At 42.5% G+C, this 18103-nt stretch overlaps 1 protein-coding gene across 1 annotated transcript in view; it reads right to left on the reverse strand.

Annotated features, from left to right (window-relative positions):
- SLC4A4 (solute carrier family 4 member 4) overlaps positions 1-18103 on the reverse strand; it is a 166814-nt gene that overhangs the window by 39431 nt on the left and 109280 nt on the right. The window contains exons 8-12 of the mRNA XM_085304108.1: positions 12944-13031; positions 11551-11705; positions 10765-10878; positions 9129-9303; positions 3821-3954 (exon numbers count right to left, since the gene is read on the reverse strand). Of these exons, the coding sequence (XP_085160234.1) occupies positions 3821-3954; positions 9129-9303; positions 10765-10878; positions 11551-11705; positions 12944-13031 (666 nt within the window). The remainder of the gene's footprint in view (positions 1-3820; positions 3955-9128; positions 9304-10764; positions 10879-11550; positions 11706-12943; positions 13032-18103) is intronic.

An 18103-nucleotide genomic window follows, 5' to 3' on the forward strand; every position in this document is an offset into this window, starting at 1 on the left:
ATGTGCAGACTCTGAGACCTGTGGTTTTTTGTCTATGGACATATTCCCAAGTACTAAGTTTGCTGTCTCTTTTCAGCAAGTCAGCCCCATAAATCTACGCCATGCATTTAATAGTCAAGCTAGCAGAAAGCATGCAGAAACAGTCACTCCATTAAYAAATGTTACCAGTGAATTCAAGCTCTTTTAGGCTTCCCAGTAAAAAGCTGCCCTGGGCAAACTCGGGTACAACTGTAAAGGCCCAAACAGCCAGCTGTACAGCCCAAGCACAGCTCAACTCACAGAGTCCCCAGCTTTACATCAGCAGAAAATGTGATTCGTGGTTTACAAATCTCCTTTAGAAAAACACTTTTCTGCCAAGCCTCACACTCAGCATCCTGCATTTGCCGCATCTCAGGCCATTGCTCTATCTGCAGAAATCAAAATACCAGCAGAAGATAAAGAAATACAGAGCAGCAGCAGAAATAAAAAAGCTTGGTACCAGGCCATGGAGAATGATGGAGTGAAATGTACTGGTGTATCCAGAGAAGTGTGTTTGCACCTTGTTTTCTGCTCACAATTGCCATGCCCTGCCACAGCACAGAGTTCAAAGGAGGCTTTTAGGATGGAGCAAATGAGAACGAAGAGCAGCAGCGTAGATAAGGCCCTGCCAGGGAGATTAGTGCCCGTTCTGGGGAAGGGAGCAGAGGCCAGCAGCCCCAACCAGATTGGCTGGCTGCTTTTGCTCGGAAGCTGGAGGCTGTGCCCCAGCAGCAGGCAGTGCTGCGGGGGAGAGGAGTAAGGGCAGCAGTTTCTGGGGAAACTCCAGGAAGGGAGAAGGACCTGTGCAGACACCTTTGTCCGCATTTGTGCACTTGCTGCCAACTCTGCAGCAATTCTGCCCTGTGTTCCCGAAGCCTGTATCCCCTCACTAGCAGAAACTCGACAGGTAGAGGGGCTACAGGGCAGTTTTCCAGCTGAAGGTACTGCATCGCGGRGCAGAGAATAGACCAGCGCCCCACATGAGGCAGCTGCAACCTTTTAATTGTGAAAAGGGAGAAAACACTGAAGCCTAGGCAGGGCCCACCTAAAAGGAGGCAGATGCACACAGCTGCAGCAAAAAGTCAGGCCAGGTACGCAGCTGCTAAATTGCATCCCATTGCACTCTGAGCTGCCCCAGCTGTGTGAGCGCTACCAAAGTCAGGGAGCTCGGGGCTGGCTGAGTGTGTCTGAACAACGCRGTCTCTTTGGGTTCGAACTGCCTGTACGTCTGGCTTCCCCTCCGTAAGAGGGGCACAACAGCCCTAGGCAGCCTACCAGGTCTTAGGATGATCACTGAGGGTGCATATATCCTCATAATTTTTTAAATTCATTAAGACTAAATTCTGGTTAAATTTACATTAAACTGTTTTATTATACGTTGCCAACCAAATTCTTCATATGAGGGTTGTAACTTTTCATCTCTTGCACTGAACAGGGAATGGAGTGGAGAAAGGAAGAGATGGGTTTCATAAAAGAAGGTGCCACCAAACTGCACTCTGCCATTAGTTAAGACCACGATCACACTGCAGTCTGAGTTTCTTCTGGGAAGGCTGGCTGTCATTTAACAGAAGCTCTCTTAGATATCTGTACATGCACAGAGTCAAACTTTCTATGAATCAGTAGACATAAAGTGTTTCTAATTCTGCTCCCAGCATGGAACAGGGTGTTGTGAATACAAACGACTGCAAATGCATTATTGAAAATCACAGCCCTTGACTGCAATTTTCTTGTGAAAAAGACTTCCTCCACAGAACTGCCACTCTGCTCCAGTACGTGTTGAAATAACAGCTTTTATAACCACCACCTCCTTTTCAGGTGAAAAATAACCACTCTCTCCTTCCAAAAGCCATAAAAAGTGTCCATTTTGCTTTTTTGCTCCCATGTGCAGTTTAGACCTGCAAGCTGGATGCAAACAGTTACAGCACGTGTATTCCTGATTTTATTCACTTMTACTAGGCAAAAAAAGAAAAAGTGAAAAGTGCCCCTCCTGCTGCTCTGCTGCAGAGCTTTTAACAACAGGCAGCTTCCAATTTCCTTCCCAAAGCTACTCTTACTTTCTGTCTATTTTTTCCTAGCTTTTGTCTCTCTCTGCTTGCACTCCAGCAGTCTGAAGAGACAGGCTCCAAAGCTGGTCCCTTTTGCCTCTGTAAGGCAGAATTGAGCAGACAGCACGAATGAGCCTGGAAATCCCAAGGCCAGGCAAGTGGGGACTACACTTCTTTTTAAGGAGAAGGGGCAAGAAATCTCTCTGTGGCATCCTCTCATCCAAGACAGCCCTCTGCCTGGGTTGGCACAAATATGGCTCTGTCTCAGAGGAACCGGAGAGTGGTGAGAGACCATACAGGCTTCAAACCCAACAATATTGATGATAAAGTAGTACTGACTTCGACAATGTGACACCAGAATCAGACTGTGCCCATTTCATCCTGCGTTGCACTATTCTCACACATACAGCTCACACTGCCACAAGTATTACAAAGTTTATGAARTAGCCAAATAAAATCATCACACTCTAAAAGAGTCCAGCGTAATACTGCAAAAGTAGATCTCATATAAATATATCACCTGCAGGTCTGTACCTTAAAAGACTTCTCCTAGGAAGTACTCACAGGARAGACCTGGTCATATTGTATCCTCTCAATTCTTACTTTACCAACTCAGATGAGTAACTACCCACATAGATGCAATATAACAAAGGAGATAAAATTAAACAACCAAACACAGCCTATGCCTCCTGCCTTGTTGCAACATGCAGCCACATTCAAGCTTAATAATTCAATAGGCCTTTTCTAAAAATAGCTACAAATGGCAAAAGAACTGTTCTGCATTACAGGCAACTGCTTTAGAAAGAAAGCTCAGTTTGTCTTAAATCCACTCTTCATTTCATGTTCTAAAATACAAGTCCTTCACAACTTACAGTGTTATAAGCTTCCTCTGATGGAAGGATGGAAGGCCACAAAAGAGATGTGGGGTATTTTCCATTTAACATAAAATTATCTTTTTAAACACCATCCAAAAATATCAGTAGTGCTACATGTGAAATTATCAGTGAATATACCAATTCCTTCAGGAATCTCACTATATTTTGCTAGCATTACAGATCTGTAACAAAAGCAAACTCATATCAAAGCAGGGCCCCTATAGCTCTGGGTTTTAGACATTATCACAGAATAAATGGTAAAATAGCATGAGAAGGAGAATCTCTTTACATTAGTTAAAAGAAAAAAAGCCCAAAGCAATTAATACTGCAAAGATTGATCTARCAATTCCAGAGGTCCCTTCYAACCTTACTGATTCTATGATTCTGTGAACTCTGAGGACAAATAATGATCTACAGCGGTTTATGCAATATATACTTCCGCTTTTATTAATAATAGCCATGATTTCAAATGAGTATGAATGGAAGGACAAATTTTGGCACCCTGGAGACCTGTTGGATTTTGTTAGCAAAACCTCTGTGAGCTGGGTGTCTTTGATCCTATGGGAAACACACAGTGCTCAGGGAGGGACAGCACACCGACTGAAAGGAGTGCAAACCTCTCTGCAAATGTAGACTTGGCAAAGAGTTTCCAAAAAGCCCAAGGGAGATACGCACCCAACACACCGGGCAGCCCTCTGGGGCACACATGCCTATGAAAATCCCAGCTGTAATTTCACTGCAATCTCTACAAGGAACAAATAGATGTTTCATTTCATGCACTAAATCCCTTCTCCTCCCCACTTCTAACCACTTAATTCCTAGCTAGTATTTTATTAGTGTGGGACATTCCTCCCCTCCTCCCTCCTCCATCCCTTTACTTACTTGCTAAAATTAAAGAGAAGCCTTTCAAAGACAAGGACAGGTCCTGTGCTGCTCAAAATTGTGAGTGGCTGACCAGCAAAAAGGCAAAAAATTGCTCCAGTCACTGCTGTGCCCAGAAAGCTCTCCAACACACCCTATGGTAGACATAGCAGAGATGTTAGTTGTATTGAAAAACCCTTTTTATAGGTGCTACTGCACACACACACAAAAAAGCAGTTACATCAGTGACTTGTAGTATGCTGTATGTTGATGTGTCCAAGACAAAGGGAAGAACATCTTCCATCATCTCGTACAACCACGTATGCAGATAAAGTCATCTGATACAGTTCATCACTATTGATGGCAACCAGCAAACCATGTAGTTATTTCTGAGGCCCAGAGTCTAATAATACTCTATTATATTTCACTATTGAGAGGGGGAGGGAAGAGTTTCTAAAGACTGTTTAAAGGATATGAGAGCAAGCTGAAGCTGAAGATGGTTTTATGACTGTGCATAAAGACACACATCTGCAGTGCTCTTCAGATGGATATGGCAGAACACGATTCGAAGACAGCACTCTGGAGCAGAGGRTTTTCTCTTTCTCTAATGGAGTAGATACTCTTTCTAGATAAACAAGATGCCCCTMTTTGAAATAACTGTTTTGGTAAGACAGGTACAAACCAAGCAAGGCTACTTCACCCAACAGCCCTGTTTTGAGACCCAACTTCATCAGATGTCACCAGCAAGCAATAAATTCCACATTTAATTGCCTCTGCAATTACCTTTGGCATGTGTGGCAAAACAGCTTCACTGGGGAATGATAAATGAAGATGCTTGATGTGTTCTTGGATTTTCATGTAAGTTATAGCTGGACAGTAGCCATTTTTAAAATGCAAAATGTGGATGCAATGTAAGTGGCACGTTTTCTTGCCAATAAAATGTAATTATTGACAGAGCACGCACTGTTCTACAGAAATGACAGAATTAGGTGGACCTTACCTCGTGTGCTCTTGTGCAAACTAAGCTATGTTTATACTTGACTGAGTTTTAAAAGAACAACAGGGAAGAAAAAAGCTACCTTTTAAGTGAAATGCCTTTTAGTATCATTGTTCCCATGCCTAACAACTCAATGCTTAGGCTTGTTTTTCTAAAGGAGCCGTACTAGTAACAGAAACAATGCAGAGGGGGGTTGGATATTTATTGGTCCCGTGAACATCATTATAGCCAAGCAGAGATACTTCATAGACAGAGTTTGTGCCACTGGCAGGAGGAGCCACATGGTACCTCATAGCCATTCAACCTGCAAGATCTGGCTAGTGTCTCTGTGAGACAACAGTGAACTAAAAACTGAATCTAGACTCTTAATTTAAGCTGTGTTGTCACCCTTTCCAGGTGTAATCACCCATCAACTAGAGAAAGATTTAGGCATGGGCTTGCACGCTTCATTGTAGCTATATCTGAATCAGTCAGCAACCTTGTTAATGCTGCCTGTGCCTCACAAACAGCAACTGAGACCACAAGCAGCTCCTTCCTCCCGTCCACGGCAAGCTGCAGGGTCGGGGCTGCAGTCTGGCTGGCTTATCAGTGGTAATGAGAGGAGTTTAAATTGAGTTTTGTAGCTCTGTTTCTTGGAAAGACCCAAGTTTCCATCTGCAGTGAGAAAAGTGTATTTCGACTGTCACGTGTCAAACCACTATGTTACTATGCAAAGCAGAAAAATTTTTCTCTGCTAAATCCCAAGCTACATTTTGTACCATGCAATCATCAACTACTTTTCTGGCCATAAAAAACTGCTCAAGCACCATCACTGCTGAGTCTACAAAGCATCCGCAAGACAGTTGCGCAGCAAAGCAAAAGGTGAGAGGTATTTCCAAGCCTCCCACTCCTGAGACACACTCCATTGCTCAGCAGAGTGCTGAAACTGCTGGTGTGAGTAGAGGGGCCCCAGACAACCTGGCTTGTAACCACCATCCCATTTTGAAATGCTGCCGGTGACGTCCCCCATCAGGTCTTGCAGGGCTCAGCACGAGGGAAAGCCCTTACTGGGAAGCACTGCAGCCTTCACGTGAAGGGCACGYGGGTTTTACAGGGGACGTGGACAGAAGCCTCCGAGCAGTCCCCTTCCCATTCAGGGGACAAGTGAGGAGGAGGCAGTGGCTCACAGGAGAGGGAAGGGCATGTGGACAGCGCATGGCCCTCGCCGCTCCGGCACTGCTCCCAGCGAGGGCCCTCGCAGCTGGCGCACAGGCTCCCGCCCATCTGGAAGCGCTTTTCCTCTGCATTCTTGCACACGGCTGCAGCTAAGAATAGTGCCTTTTCTCAGAAACATAAAACTCCGAAGCGAGCTTTTAAAGAAACGCTGGCCGTGTCAGGCGCTCTGCGGCGGACAGCACAGGCCAGGCAATCCCGAACGCCTCCCCCAGCGGCAGTTACGTAACTCTTTGCAAGAAACAAGAAGCGTAAACTACAACACAGTAGCCCCCAAAATACTGTTTTCTATGACAACAAAATGTTTGGGAGGAAAACTTTTCAGGGTTGCTCCTCAGCTGTTGAAGCTGACATAAATCCAGAGTTTACAAGGCTCTGCCAAGTGTAATTTAAAAATGTCACTATGACTGTGACAACCAGGCCCTCTCTTTCCCTCTGCGTGACACTGCACTGTCCTCTGAGGGCAAGTCTTGTCCCTGCAGTAGTTTCCCTCTTTCACATTTTGGAAAACAACAATATAGCACAGCTCATGCTCTCAGAGGTCTTACAGAAAAGCTTCTGAACTCTTTTCTCCTGCAGAAATGCCAAATGCTTTGGGTGGGACTTTGAACAACTCTTCACAGGAACCTGGGCTCTGATTCCCCTTAGCAGCTTCGCAGGGGAACAGCCTCCGCAGCAGTAGAGCAGGGTGAAGTCTGGTGGGGCTTGGACACTGTCCTCGCACTCCGAGGGTACGTGAGCACATGAGCACAATGAACGTGCAATCTTTGCTCTTCTATTGGAAATGGAGAGTCAAAAACCTTTTCAAACTCCCCCAGCAGTCAAGAGACCTAAYGCCTTTTCACTGAAGAGGGAAGATAGCAAAAGAAAAGCCCATTGTGCCCAGACTCTCTAAACTTCTGACCCACCGGTGGAACTGGTCAGAACAGCTGGGTGTGCTTCAATTTCGTGCATGCTTCAAATGGGAGCATAAATAAAACCCAGYAAACTCAACCACTTGTTATATGTGTGAAGTAGGTAATGCTAAAGTGCACAAATTAGAAGACAATAAACAAACAGTATTTTCTTGCATTTAGCCTTGGCTATGCAGCAACTGACGGGAGGGATCGGATTTCTCCAGCAACTCAGTGATGATTTTTCTGCACTTTGTTCCACATTTGTGAATTAAAGTTTAATGTTAAAAGGACTGCAGGGAGCTTGTAGCCTGGGCTAGCATATCCACTAGCACATCTCAGAGGGGTCCTTCTGCAGCACTAGGGTTACCAGCTCTTCTCCTGGAGGCCTACCTTGTTTTAGCACTGCTTCCTTTTCCTGGTTTATGCTGTGGGGCCTGGCAGCAGAAAGTCTCCCAAAGTCAAGTGGCAGCAGCCAAAAATCAGATGCAAACTGTTTATGAAGCTACACATGGCGCAACATCAAGCAAAGCGAGGCATGACAACACCAGGGGCCCCTTTGCCATTCCCTCGTGCTACGGAAAAAACTGGGGCCGAGGGCATGAATTGCCTCCTCTAGTATGGACATGCAGACCAGCTGCTGCTGATCCATCAGCCAAAACAAAAGACAGCAAATGCAGGTGTCTTACTCAAATGACACAACCAGAATGCAAGCTACAGTATTGTCACTGCTTAACTAGACAGTAATTTCACCATTTGTCAGATGAATGAGTCATTTACACACTCTTCAAATGCCAGAATTTTTTTWAAAAAATAATTCAGTAAAGATTTTTTTAGTGAGCATTAAGAAACTCTAATTTCAGCTTCCGTGCCAAAGAATTTGCTACTTGATAATAAAATATCTGTTTACTGTTATCAAGGCACCAAGGTACCAAAAAGGACTTTTTGACATGAGTGATTATGTGCACTAAATTTGGAATAATGTAGTGTTTACCTTTCTTCTGCTCACTTTAAAAAAGATGTTACCTTGTGCAGAAGTAGAGCAGAGAGACTTTCCTCTGCTGCTCAGCRGCAGAAGAGTGATGCTCACTAGCAGATCCCAGAGGCCTTTTAATTCTCTATTTCTATTTGCTATTATTTCTTTTTAAGGTCATGCATCATGCATCTGTTTGCACAACTGCCACAGAGGCAAGATTTGGAAGAGGAAAAAACATCTTGGTACAGGCGGAGGGAAGTCTGACACTCCACCAGCTACTGAATCTTGGTCTAGCCTGTGATTTATGGTAGGGAAGTCTACAGCCCTGGACAGGTGCCCCCTTTTCCTATGTGTGTTTTACATTAAATCTGCATAAATAATTATATTATTTATATCTGCATAATAAAAAAATAATTTAGTCCTTGTTACCATCAGCTTAATTACTGTTACAACATTCAGCATGGCTGCTCTGAATCTATGTAAATATAAGTTTTTATGGTTTTTTCCTCTCGAAAAAGTTGTGGGAATACTAAAGCACATTGTTAGAGAATAATTCTGCTTCAGCCAAACACAGGCAATCTAGAGCAGTGCTAAAACAGAATCCCTTTCCTTCAGAGGAAACCGAGCCACGTCTTCAAGCCCCTACTTCGGTCTTTAGTGATGACACAGGGGAATCTGTCTCTGGATATACAATCTGATTCTCAAAATTTGACTTTCTATTATTACAGAATTCATCATTCAAACAAACTTGCCTTTTGTTCCTGTATCACACCTCCCAACTCCCTTGCTTTCTTATGCAGTATTTTTTACAGTGACGGAAAAGTCCAGGGACTGTAAGAGTCAGGCAGAGGATACACTGCTATGCTCTGCTGAGATGGAAAGTCTGAATCAGACTTAGTAAATCTCATTTGACCAAAACAGTAGAACCAAGACACAAACACAGAGCATAGACCTGACGAATTTCTCTACATAGAAGGAGCAAGGATCCTCACCAAGCTCTCCTCTGTTGCCTGGCCATCTTTCAAACACAATTTAAGGCAACTGCTTCTACAATTTCTCAAAGGACAGCAGTCCAGATAGCAGTGAAAGAAAGCCAGTTTTCAGGGGAAATACAGCATACCTATATTAACTGAACCCAGAATTCAAGCTTTGGAAGTGGCCAAATGCCCTTCTACCTAAAGGCTGATTTTGTAGACAGTAAGAGGCAAAACAGGTCCTTCCTACTTGTTGATTCTAAAAATAATTGCTAACCTGCATGTTCTCTGTAGCATCACCAAGCAATCCTCCAAACGTGATAGCATTGGTCACTGTGGCCAGGTAGATAAAAAGAATGGCTGAAAGGGCTTGAATGTTTAGAGCATCATAGAAGTCACTGGCAAAGAACGGTGCTTTCCTCTTTATGTCTTTGATTAAGCCACCACAGAATCTGAAAAGTCAAGCAAGAGAAGACTTGCATTAAAGGTTTTACAGTCACTGAGATAAGTAATCAAAAACATTGCCAGAAATGAAGGATGATCTGAAAGGAGTGAGGTCATCACATTACATATCAGTCCTATCACAGCTGCAATGATCCAGGGATATCATTCAGATAATATTGTAAAGAAAGATAATATCTTGAACAGGGGATGCAGCTAGAAAACATACTAGTTTCAGGTACATGAGCCCTACCTCTGCTCAAACAGACCACAAAAGTTTGCAGGTCAAAAAAACTATCGGTTTTGCTTCCAACTACATTGGTTGATGCAATAAAATGTATTAACTCTTGTTTAAATCCTTGCCTGAATTTCTCCATATGGCAGACACAATGGTCAATTGAGCCAAACAATTTGCTAAATGGAAAAATACTTCAAACTGCTAACCAGAAAAAGAACTGGACTTAAAATGTAAGTAAGTGAAATCATCTTGAAAAGTAAAAGAGCTCTACTTGAAGACATACTGTTTTTGAACAACCATAGACAAGACAGTATTTTACTCATATGAAACATGATGTTTAAATATGGTGTTCAGCAGCACCAGTCAGGGGTATCTGAGGCCCAGCGATTCAGCCACCACCTAGGCTACGCACTGACCGGGAAGCCCTGCACCAACCATGCTGCAGGACTCTCTGGGCACTGTATTCTGAGGGGCATGTGACAGGAAAGCACAAGTTACCCCCTGACCCATCATCAGAAACCGTTAACTGCCTTCTTCACCCCCAGGTGCAAATTCAGGCTCGCAGATTTTTCTCCTAGAATTTAGATACTCTACTAAAATCTCCAAAAATACTCAGAGGGAGGCCACAAAAGTGACAAAAAACCTGCGTAGTAACCCTGAACTGCTAAGCACACTGTTTTATGGACCGCCACCTAAACTGCATTCTCACTTTGTTGAACTTTTATGAGGCATACACTCAGAGTAATAAAGCTGAAAGTAAGGCCCTCAGGCACTGCTATCTTCTTTATTTCTACCCTACAAAAGCCTTCATCTAGTGATTCTGCTATAACAGGAATGTCTGGAAGAGAACTCCGCTTCTGGCTAAAGCACTTCCAGCAAYTGAAATTGAAAAAGTGGCTGTACCTGCCACGTGTACATCCCTTGCAGCCTGTTTAACTGCCCAGGCATGCAGACTTTCAACAGCCAACAACTGTATGGGCCTTCTTACATTTTTGAGTGTCTCATTTAAGACACTTGGTAATTTGCAGAAGGTGGCTGTTCAGAATGGTTCCAATAGTTTCAAGTTAAGCACTCAAAACCACAGGACACATTTGGGGCTCACAGTTAAACCTATGCAAATTTGAACAGTATGCCGGGATGGAAAGCTGAAGGGGCGAAAAGGCTCTAAAAGGGAAACACAGTCACCTTGGATGGATTGCACTTGGTATGYCATGCTGAGCAGCTTATTACTGACCTGCCAGTTCGTTGCAGTTCTTCACAGTCTCCATGGCCCCCACCTCCATGTCCTCCATCATGAGGTGTGTCTCCATTCATCTGTAAATTTTCTCCACCAGAATACATATTTTTCCTAGGCAAGAAGACAAGCCAAACTGAGGCTCATTGTGCTGCCTGACAGCACCAAAAAAACCCAAAATCCATATCGAGTTCCTCCAATAAGTCTTACATACCCTTGCCTAAAACTGTGTTGTATAAAGGAGACTACAAAACGACCTGCTGGCAGGTCTCTTCCAGAGAGGAACACAGTGTGTTAGAAGGACTAAGCMGAATAGCAGAGTCTGGATGCCCACTGTATATGTTATATAGGTGCCAACAGCAGCACACTAATGGGTACAGAATTGAAGAGCTTCCTCTCCCCAGCTGTTAAGAAAGACCTGAAACTATTTCTAGCGTAAATCAGCATCTGACAATAGTTTCAGAGAACKTCAGCTATCTTATGCAAAAAGTTCACCAATAACCAAAACATTCACTTCTCTGCTYGCACTGCCCTCCACATGCTGTACTGACAATACACTGCAAGCCTGACAGGGAAATGGCTCCTCACATAAGCCACAGGACCATTCACGTGTTTATCAAGAAGTCCAACCCCATTTGTTCACTTCCCTTAACACTGGCAGTGGCTGCGAGCCTCACAAACGAAAACACTGTATATCCAAAGTGGCAGCTCTTCCTGTCATCCTTTCAGAATTGGCACACACTGTCCTTCACCATAGGAATGACTCTGCCTGTATTTTGTTGTTACCTTTTATCTGAAGATGGAAGAGACTTGGGCGGCTCTATCCTAATGGCTGGATCCCATTCCCCAGGAGGGAGCACAATGACTTCATCCAGAAACTCATCAATACCAGCRATCAGGTCCTGCCGATCTTTGGCTTTGTAGGCAATGTCGTGGAACACCTGCACGAAACAGAGCCTCCATGGAGCAAAGTTTTGCCTTTCCTGCAGCGCAGGCTCCAGAGGCAGCTACTGAGCTATATTCTACAAAAACAACAGAGTCAGTCTCAAAAATTTGCTGAAAAATGTATCAGGACACTTGGCACAGTGGTGGGTTAACCTCAGTAAAAGATGGTCAAAATTTGTGAACCTTTTTCTTTGGCTGTTGGTTTAATAATAAAGATTCTTTTCTTTCAAACATTTTGAATTTTTTGCCAAATGTATATTTTTAACCTTTATCAAAAGTGTTACCAAAATAATTATCCATTTCTTTTGTCCAGCAAAAGCAGTTTTCAGTAAACGAGGAATTTCAATTGCACTACAAGAACACAGTATAAAAAAGCCACAAAGAAGCATCAATCCTCTTTTTCCTGCCTAATCCAGTCTATCAAAAGCCAGGTTAGTTTTGAACCCTGTGAAATGGAAACAATGACAACATTTAATCAAAAATAACAACATGAAATACAAATTGGTTTTACTGATGAGCACAGCTGATGAGCAAAAAGAGAAATGCAAGTCTAGCATTAGTGATGAAGAGATGTGAAGACAGATGAAGAGTGATGAAGACAGAAGAGCTGGGACTGGGTGAGTGGTAACTAAGGGAACTGTTGGGGAAGAAAAGAGCAGAAGGAGATGACACAAAGAAAACAATGTAGATCAGCACAGATGCACTGAGCCCAAGAGATACTGGGAGAAAGAAGTCATAAATGAATATGGAAAGTGCAGTCATCTTATTGAGGTATATGATTAGCAAGTAATTGCTCACTACTCATGGATAATATATAACCACTGCATGAATTAAGAAGTGCTCTGGGATACAGTGCAATACAAACAATAAATCCTAGATGTAAACATTTCTACAGTAATTACCTGCGTAGTGTAGTGGTACGTTACTGTGATCACGGAATGTGACTCCAGACGCACACCACAAACAAGGGCCCACACATTAATTCAAAGTCTATTTGAAAGAGTGATTGCTAGCTGGGAAATAGGCCTGATGGACAAAAACTTCCTAAATTCATGCTTTTACAGAAATACGAAGGCAGACAAAATAATTATGTAAATAGACAGAATTAGAAGATGACATTTATATATTTCAGCTTCATGTGCATCCCACTGGACCGTGCTGGAGCAAAGGAGATCATTATTATCTGGGAAAGCAAAAAGAACCCGCATCACACAGGCAACGTCAAGACACCTACCTCATCAGACATCAGAGTGGCGATGGCTCGGCCGATCTCATGATAGGACTTTGCTTTGCCCTTAGGTCCCAGCAGAATGAACAGAAATCTGACAAAACAAACAGATTGATCCTATTTAGGACAGGAAAATGGATCATTTACTCCTTATAAATACAAAAAAATAATTTTTAAAAAATTGGGAGGGTTGCATTTCTTAGAGATCCAGACGCTATTGGGCTAATCAGTCTCACTGACATCTTGCTGCTCTGGGCCTTCACAGAGGTCAGCCATCACAGAGTACCCTAGACTGCCTCAGTCCAGGCTCAGAGGACCACGTTAGCTACACAATGGACTAAGGTGAAGCTTCTGCCTTTCAATCCACAACCATTCTAGGTCAGATTTACCTCAGCAGTGGTAGAAATGCCATTTGCACCACACATTGGTTTGCCGAAGTGTTACCTCCCCTTAATTCAGTGGGAGTTCAACGGCACCAATATCCAGGCCTGGCACCCACAGGAGACACCAAAAACAGGACCCGTACAATTTTCTTATCCAACGTGTTTACTTCTCTGAGTAACACTGTACGTACCACTCTAGCTAGCCTGGAGCATAAGCTGCACCCTGTCAGCCCAGTTGCTGAAGGGTAAGACACTCCCCAGAGTTTTCTTCCTCAAAAGCCTTAAAAGTAGCCTTGAAACCACTACAAACAAATGGGGTCACAGTCCTGCACAGAAGCGGCTACTGTTTGAGCAGGACAGCCCGAGCAGGGTCTGCACAGCAGCAGAGGGGAGCATTTGGGCCTGCAGCAAGCAAAGCTGGGAGTGCTAAAAGATAAATGCATTCAGGGAGAGGAGGAAAGATGTTATTAAACTTTCACATGGCTTACCATAAACTACATCTCACCTCAAACCACTTTTTTCCTTCCCCGAACTATCAGATAGCACTGCATGTGCTCATTAATGCTCCACTGGGACTGAGATCTCTGTATGGTTCAGCATCTAGAGTAGCTACCCATGTGTGAAGGGAAACGATTAATCTAAATTGGGTTTTAGCTTTAAATAATTAAGCCCAAGTAGTATGCTTTGAATTTCTGCTTAGAGTGTACAAGACACAGAGTCCTGCAAGCCCATCTGATGGCTTCCTAGTCACAGCTTATTTTTAAAGAGGTAAGCTGATTTGGGAGGGGGAAACCTATTCCTCCTGTAGGCACCATCAGAGTGGGGGGACTACATGTGCAAGATAGTGAGACTAAAACTATATCCAAGTTACTGGTAAGAATTTCAAAAATATCACAATATGAAATCACAGGAGACAGGAAATTACTGCTTTTTATCTTCCCTGTCCTTGCTTTTGTCAGTGCTAATGCACTACGAATTAAGACTTGCCTACACTTAGAAGGACTACCAGTACTGCAGTCACTACGCATCAGAGTTCCCACCACAAAATGGTCTAATAAGATCTCTTAATGGAAAAGGCTATCCATGGAAAAAGGATGGTTTTGCCAATAAAATTGTGTCTAGCAGTTCTGCCAGAATAATAGGAATGCTGGTGAAGGGTGACTGGGATTTCCACCCTCTTAATTGATTTACATTACGAAAAGTTTTAAGTACAGCCTCATGGCTGGATGTCCAAAGGTACTTAGATTCTCCTGAGCTGGAATGAAAAATTAAAAGAAAAAAAAGAAGACATTACCATTCAAATACTACTTAATTCTGGAAAGATCTAAATCTTATCTTAGACTCTTCCAGTTCCTAAAACAAGACATCAATGCTGATGATGTCAGCAAAAACCATTACATACTGTAGCAATGCTCTTCCTTTAAAGTTGATTTCATGCCGTGTAATAGGTGCTAATCTAAAAACTGTTTACCTAAAGAACTCCTACAGCCTTGCCTGCAGAAACACAAGTGTCCTATAAATTCCCTGTTCAGATTTGTCCCAGAAAAAGAACTGGTTCATAGCTTTGAGTTGAAATTACAACAGTCTTTGCGCTAAAACCTCAGCCTCACCACTTGACCTGTTAAGAAAGCCCTGTTAAATCTGCCAGTGATTTCCTGCAATGGCCACCATTCAGTGGTCTGTGGGGATTCATCATCATGCATGGCAGACAGCGTCGTTTCAAGCGGCTGTCCAGAGCTGGACTCTTAGTAGTGACCTGGAGATAAAAGTCTCCATCACTTACATATCAATCCACCCTTGTAATCACCAACAGAAAAAGCCACACGGCAGGAGACCATTTCACCTGATTTAGCAAAGGCTGGGGTAATTATTGGAGTAATTTTCAGTAAACTCTGTGTCACTCTATGTTTAAAACAGAAACACTAATAGCTTCTCAAATCAACTTTCAAGTTTCCTAAATTAAGTCTTTTTCCAAGTACAGCCACACTTTTCAGCCAGTGATGGCAAATAACCACATCATAACCCTTGGTAAGTTCTCTCATCTAAATAAAACCTTTTGCACTACTTCCAGTGTGAATTGGTTTAGCTTCAACTTCCAGACATAAATTTCGATTGTTTCATTCAGGTAGACTGAAGAAACCTCTATAATTCTTTAAAATATCTTCAGCTATCAATATACTCTGTCAGTCAGGCTAAGTAAATAGAAGCTTTTCTTCTCTCTTCAGTCACTTCTACAAATCTTTTCTGAACCTTTTTTGATCTGCCAATACCTTCCTCGGAGGAAACATCCGAGAAGTGGCAGCTATGTCATTGCAAATAGATAGATGAAATAACCTATTGCTACTCAGGAATCTTATGCTAGTCCACTCTCCTGAGAAAGTGGAAGTTATGTGTTCACATGATCTATCCATTTTTCAGCCCCTAGCCCATATTTGAACCCACAGGCCAACTTCAACCAAATGAGTCAAAGACTCAGAGGTAACAAACATTATCAAGTTCCTACAAGTTTTGTGAGAACTAGCGACCAGGAAGGGAAGGAGATCCAAACAGGCACTGTCAATGAGAGAAATGCAAGGACTGGCCTCACAGTTATCTACACTGCTCAGCTTGTGGCTGACTGGCACATCTGTGATGCCAAGCGGGTCACGGCACTTGGTGTATCCTCACCAGAAATCTCTGCTATCCTTTTAAGCATTGCATTGATTAAGTATCATTTTAGCTTCCTCAACMAAAATATCATGAAATACTAATTCAAATATCTTATAAAATATGTTATATACAAACAATTATCTTCTATTGAAAAAATCTACAGCTCTACAAAAAAAATCCCATGAAGTTAGTGTTACGGAATCCGCAGATACGTATGACCTGGCATTACTAATACTATGACTTCCTAATCAAGTTCTGCATAAGGCGTTCAAGTGTTTTATTCAAGGTTCATAGGGAGGTGACTAACCCATACACACCTAGGTCATGTTCTCTGCTCTCCTCCTACCTCTAGAAATTTTCCCTGTCTTTCTACAGCTATTATAAAACAACATTAAAGAGGAATTGTTTCTCAGACAGCACCTTTAAAAGTACGTTAATTAAAAAAAAAAAAAGGATCTAACTTCAGAAGTTGTCGTTCAGCATTCTCCTAGTTTTTCAGGGGACCGAGACATTTTCATAATTATGTTCTGAAACAATTAAGTTGCCAACTCTCTTGCAATGCAGAAGTACCTGAAACTCCTGCACTTGCTAAAATGTTCTTAAAAATAGCCAGTTATTTGTGACACTTTCTAAATTCTTTGTCCTGAATGATTCAGCTCAGAATTACCTTTGGCATGTAGAGTAAGACCTTTTAAAGTACAAAACATGCATAAATAAATATATATATATATATATATATATATACATACACACACACACACATACACATACATATACACACACACAAACATATTAATATATTAATGTATTTTAGTGGCTTAAATTGGATTATGTTTGCATGTACTAAATGTGATTTAGTCATGAATACTTCCCCCTAAGAAAGCCCTCATTTCTAGTTCTGACATTTCCCTTTTATGATAGAGAATCTTTAGTACCTTCATCTTTGAGACGAAAGCTCGTACAGGATTTCTCTTCATCGTACTCAGCACATTCTGAGTCAGCAAATTTTCATTTCTGATCTTTAACATTTTTATGGATGTTTCAATATAGAAAACTTTGAGATTTTGCCTCATATCACTTAGCCTGAAGTCCCTCTGAAGTCAGAAGAAAGTTCAACTTTTCTTCYGAATGCCCTAGGTAAAAGCTTCCAGAGAGAGCTGCCCTAGCTTCACCCAAGCACTCAGTCTTGAACTTTGTACGCCAGGACACTTGAAACACTGAAATTCTTTCCTTCCAAGTCAGTAATGACTCAAAAAGTCAGTATATTTATTATTCTGTTTTATCTAAAGTACTATTCCCCTACCATTTTGCACATTTTATCCTTCTTGAGCAGCTGATGACCACCAATTATGTATAATTCACATTTTAATGATACAGACCATGCCATCAAAACCAACGAGAATAAATTCAGCCTCACAGATGAGCAATTCCAAATCCAGACAGACAAATGTGCGGTAGTGACTGCATTGTAAAGCCAGCCCACACGCTGAGAAGGCCTAAGCAAAGCACCATAACAACACTGTGTGCAAGCCCCGTAACCAGAGACCACGGGCCCAACAGCCTAGTAGGAAGGACCACAACACTCCCAGACCTTGGCAGAAGACAATTCCAGAGACTGCAGGGCAGAATTTCAATCCACTTTGTTGACAAAGCAATAAGGCTTTATGCACTCTGCTTGAGCAGAATTTGGCTAAAAGTCTCCATAAGATCGGACGAAAAGGACATTTAGGGAGTAAGGAGTGTATACAACACAGACAGATGGGCTCCAAGTCTGTGAAGTAATAATATTTTACATTTGATAAATTCAGTTAGAAATCCATAATCTCTCTCTTCACAGAGCTCCTATAGAGGGTCAGGATTGGGGTGAAAACTGTGGCAAGGTCAAGGTAAGCCTGATCATGCCATCTTTGTAAGAGACCCACCAGTGCAGGAGACAGGGTCCCTCATAAAAAAGAAAAAGGAGGAAGAGTAACAACTAAAACAAGACTGAAGTTCAGCCTGCTCACCCAGGCCTACTTCCCAGATCTGGGAGAAGCAAGAGCAGCAATTCGTAAGGGTTAAACACAGCTACACAAAAGAAACTTGGTAAGGTCCTACAAAAAAGCTACACAGAAGAAACTTGGTAAGGTCCTGC

Source organism: Rhea americana, unplaced genomic scaffold (genome assembly GCF_003343005.1).
Source record: "Rhea americana isolate MKP2758 unplaced genomic scaffold, rheAme1 scaffold_203, whole genome shotgun sequence".
Lineage (NCBI taxonomy): Eukaryota > Metazoa > Chordata > Aves > Rheiformes > Rheidae > Rhea > Rhea americana.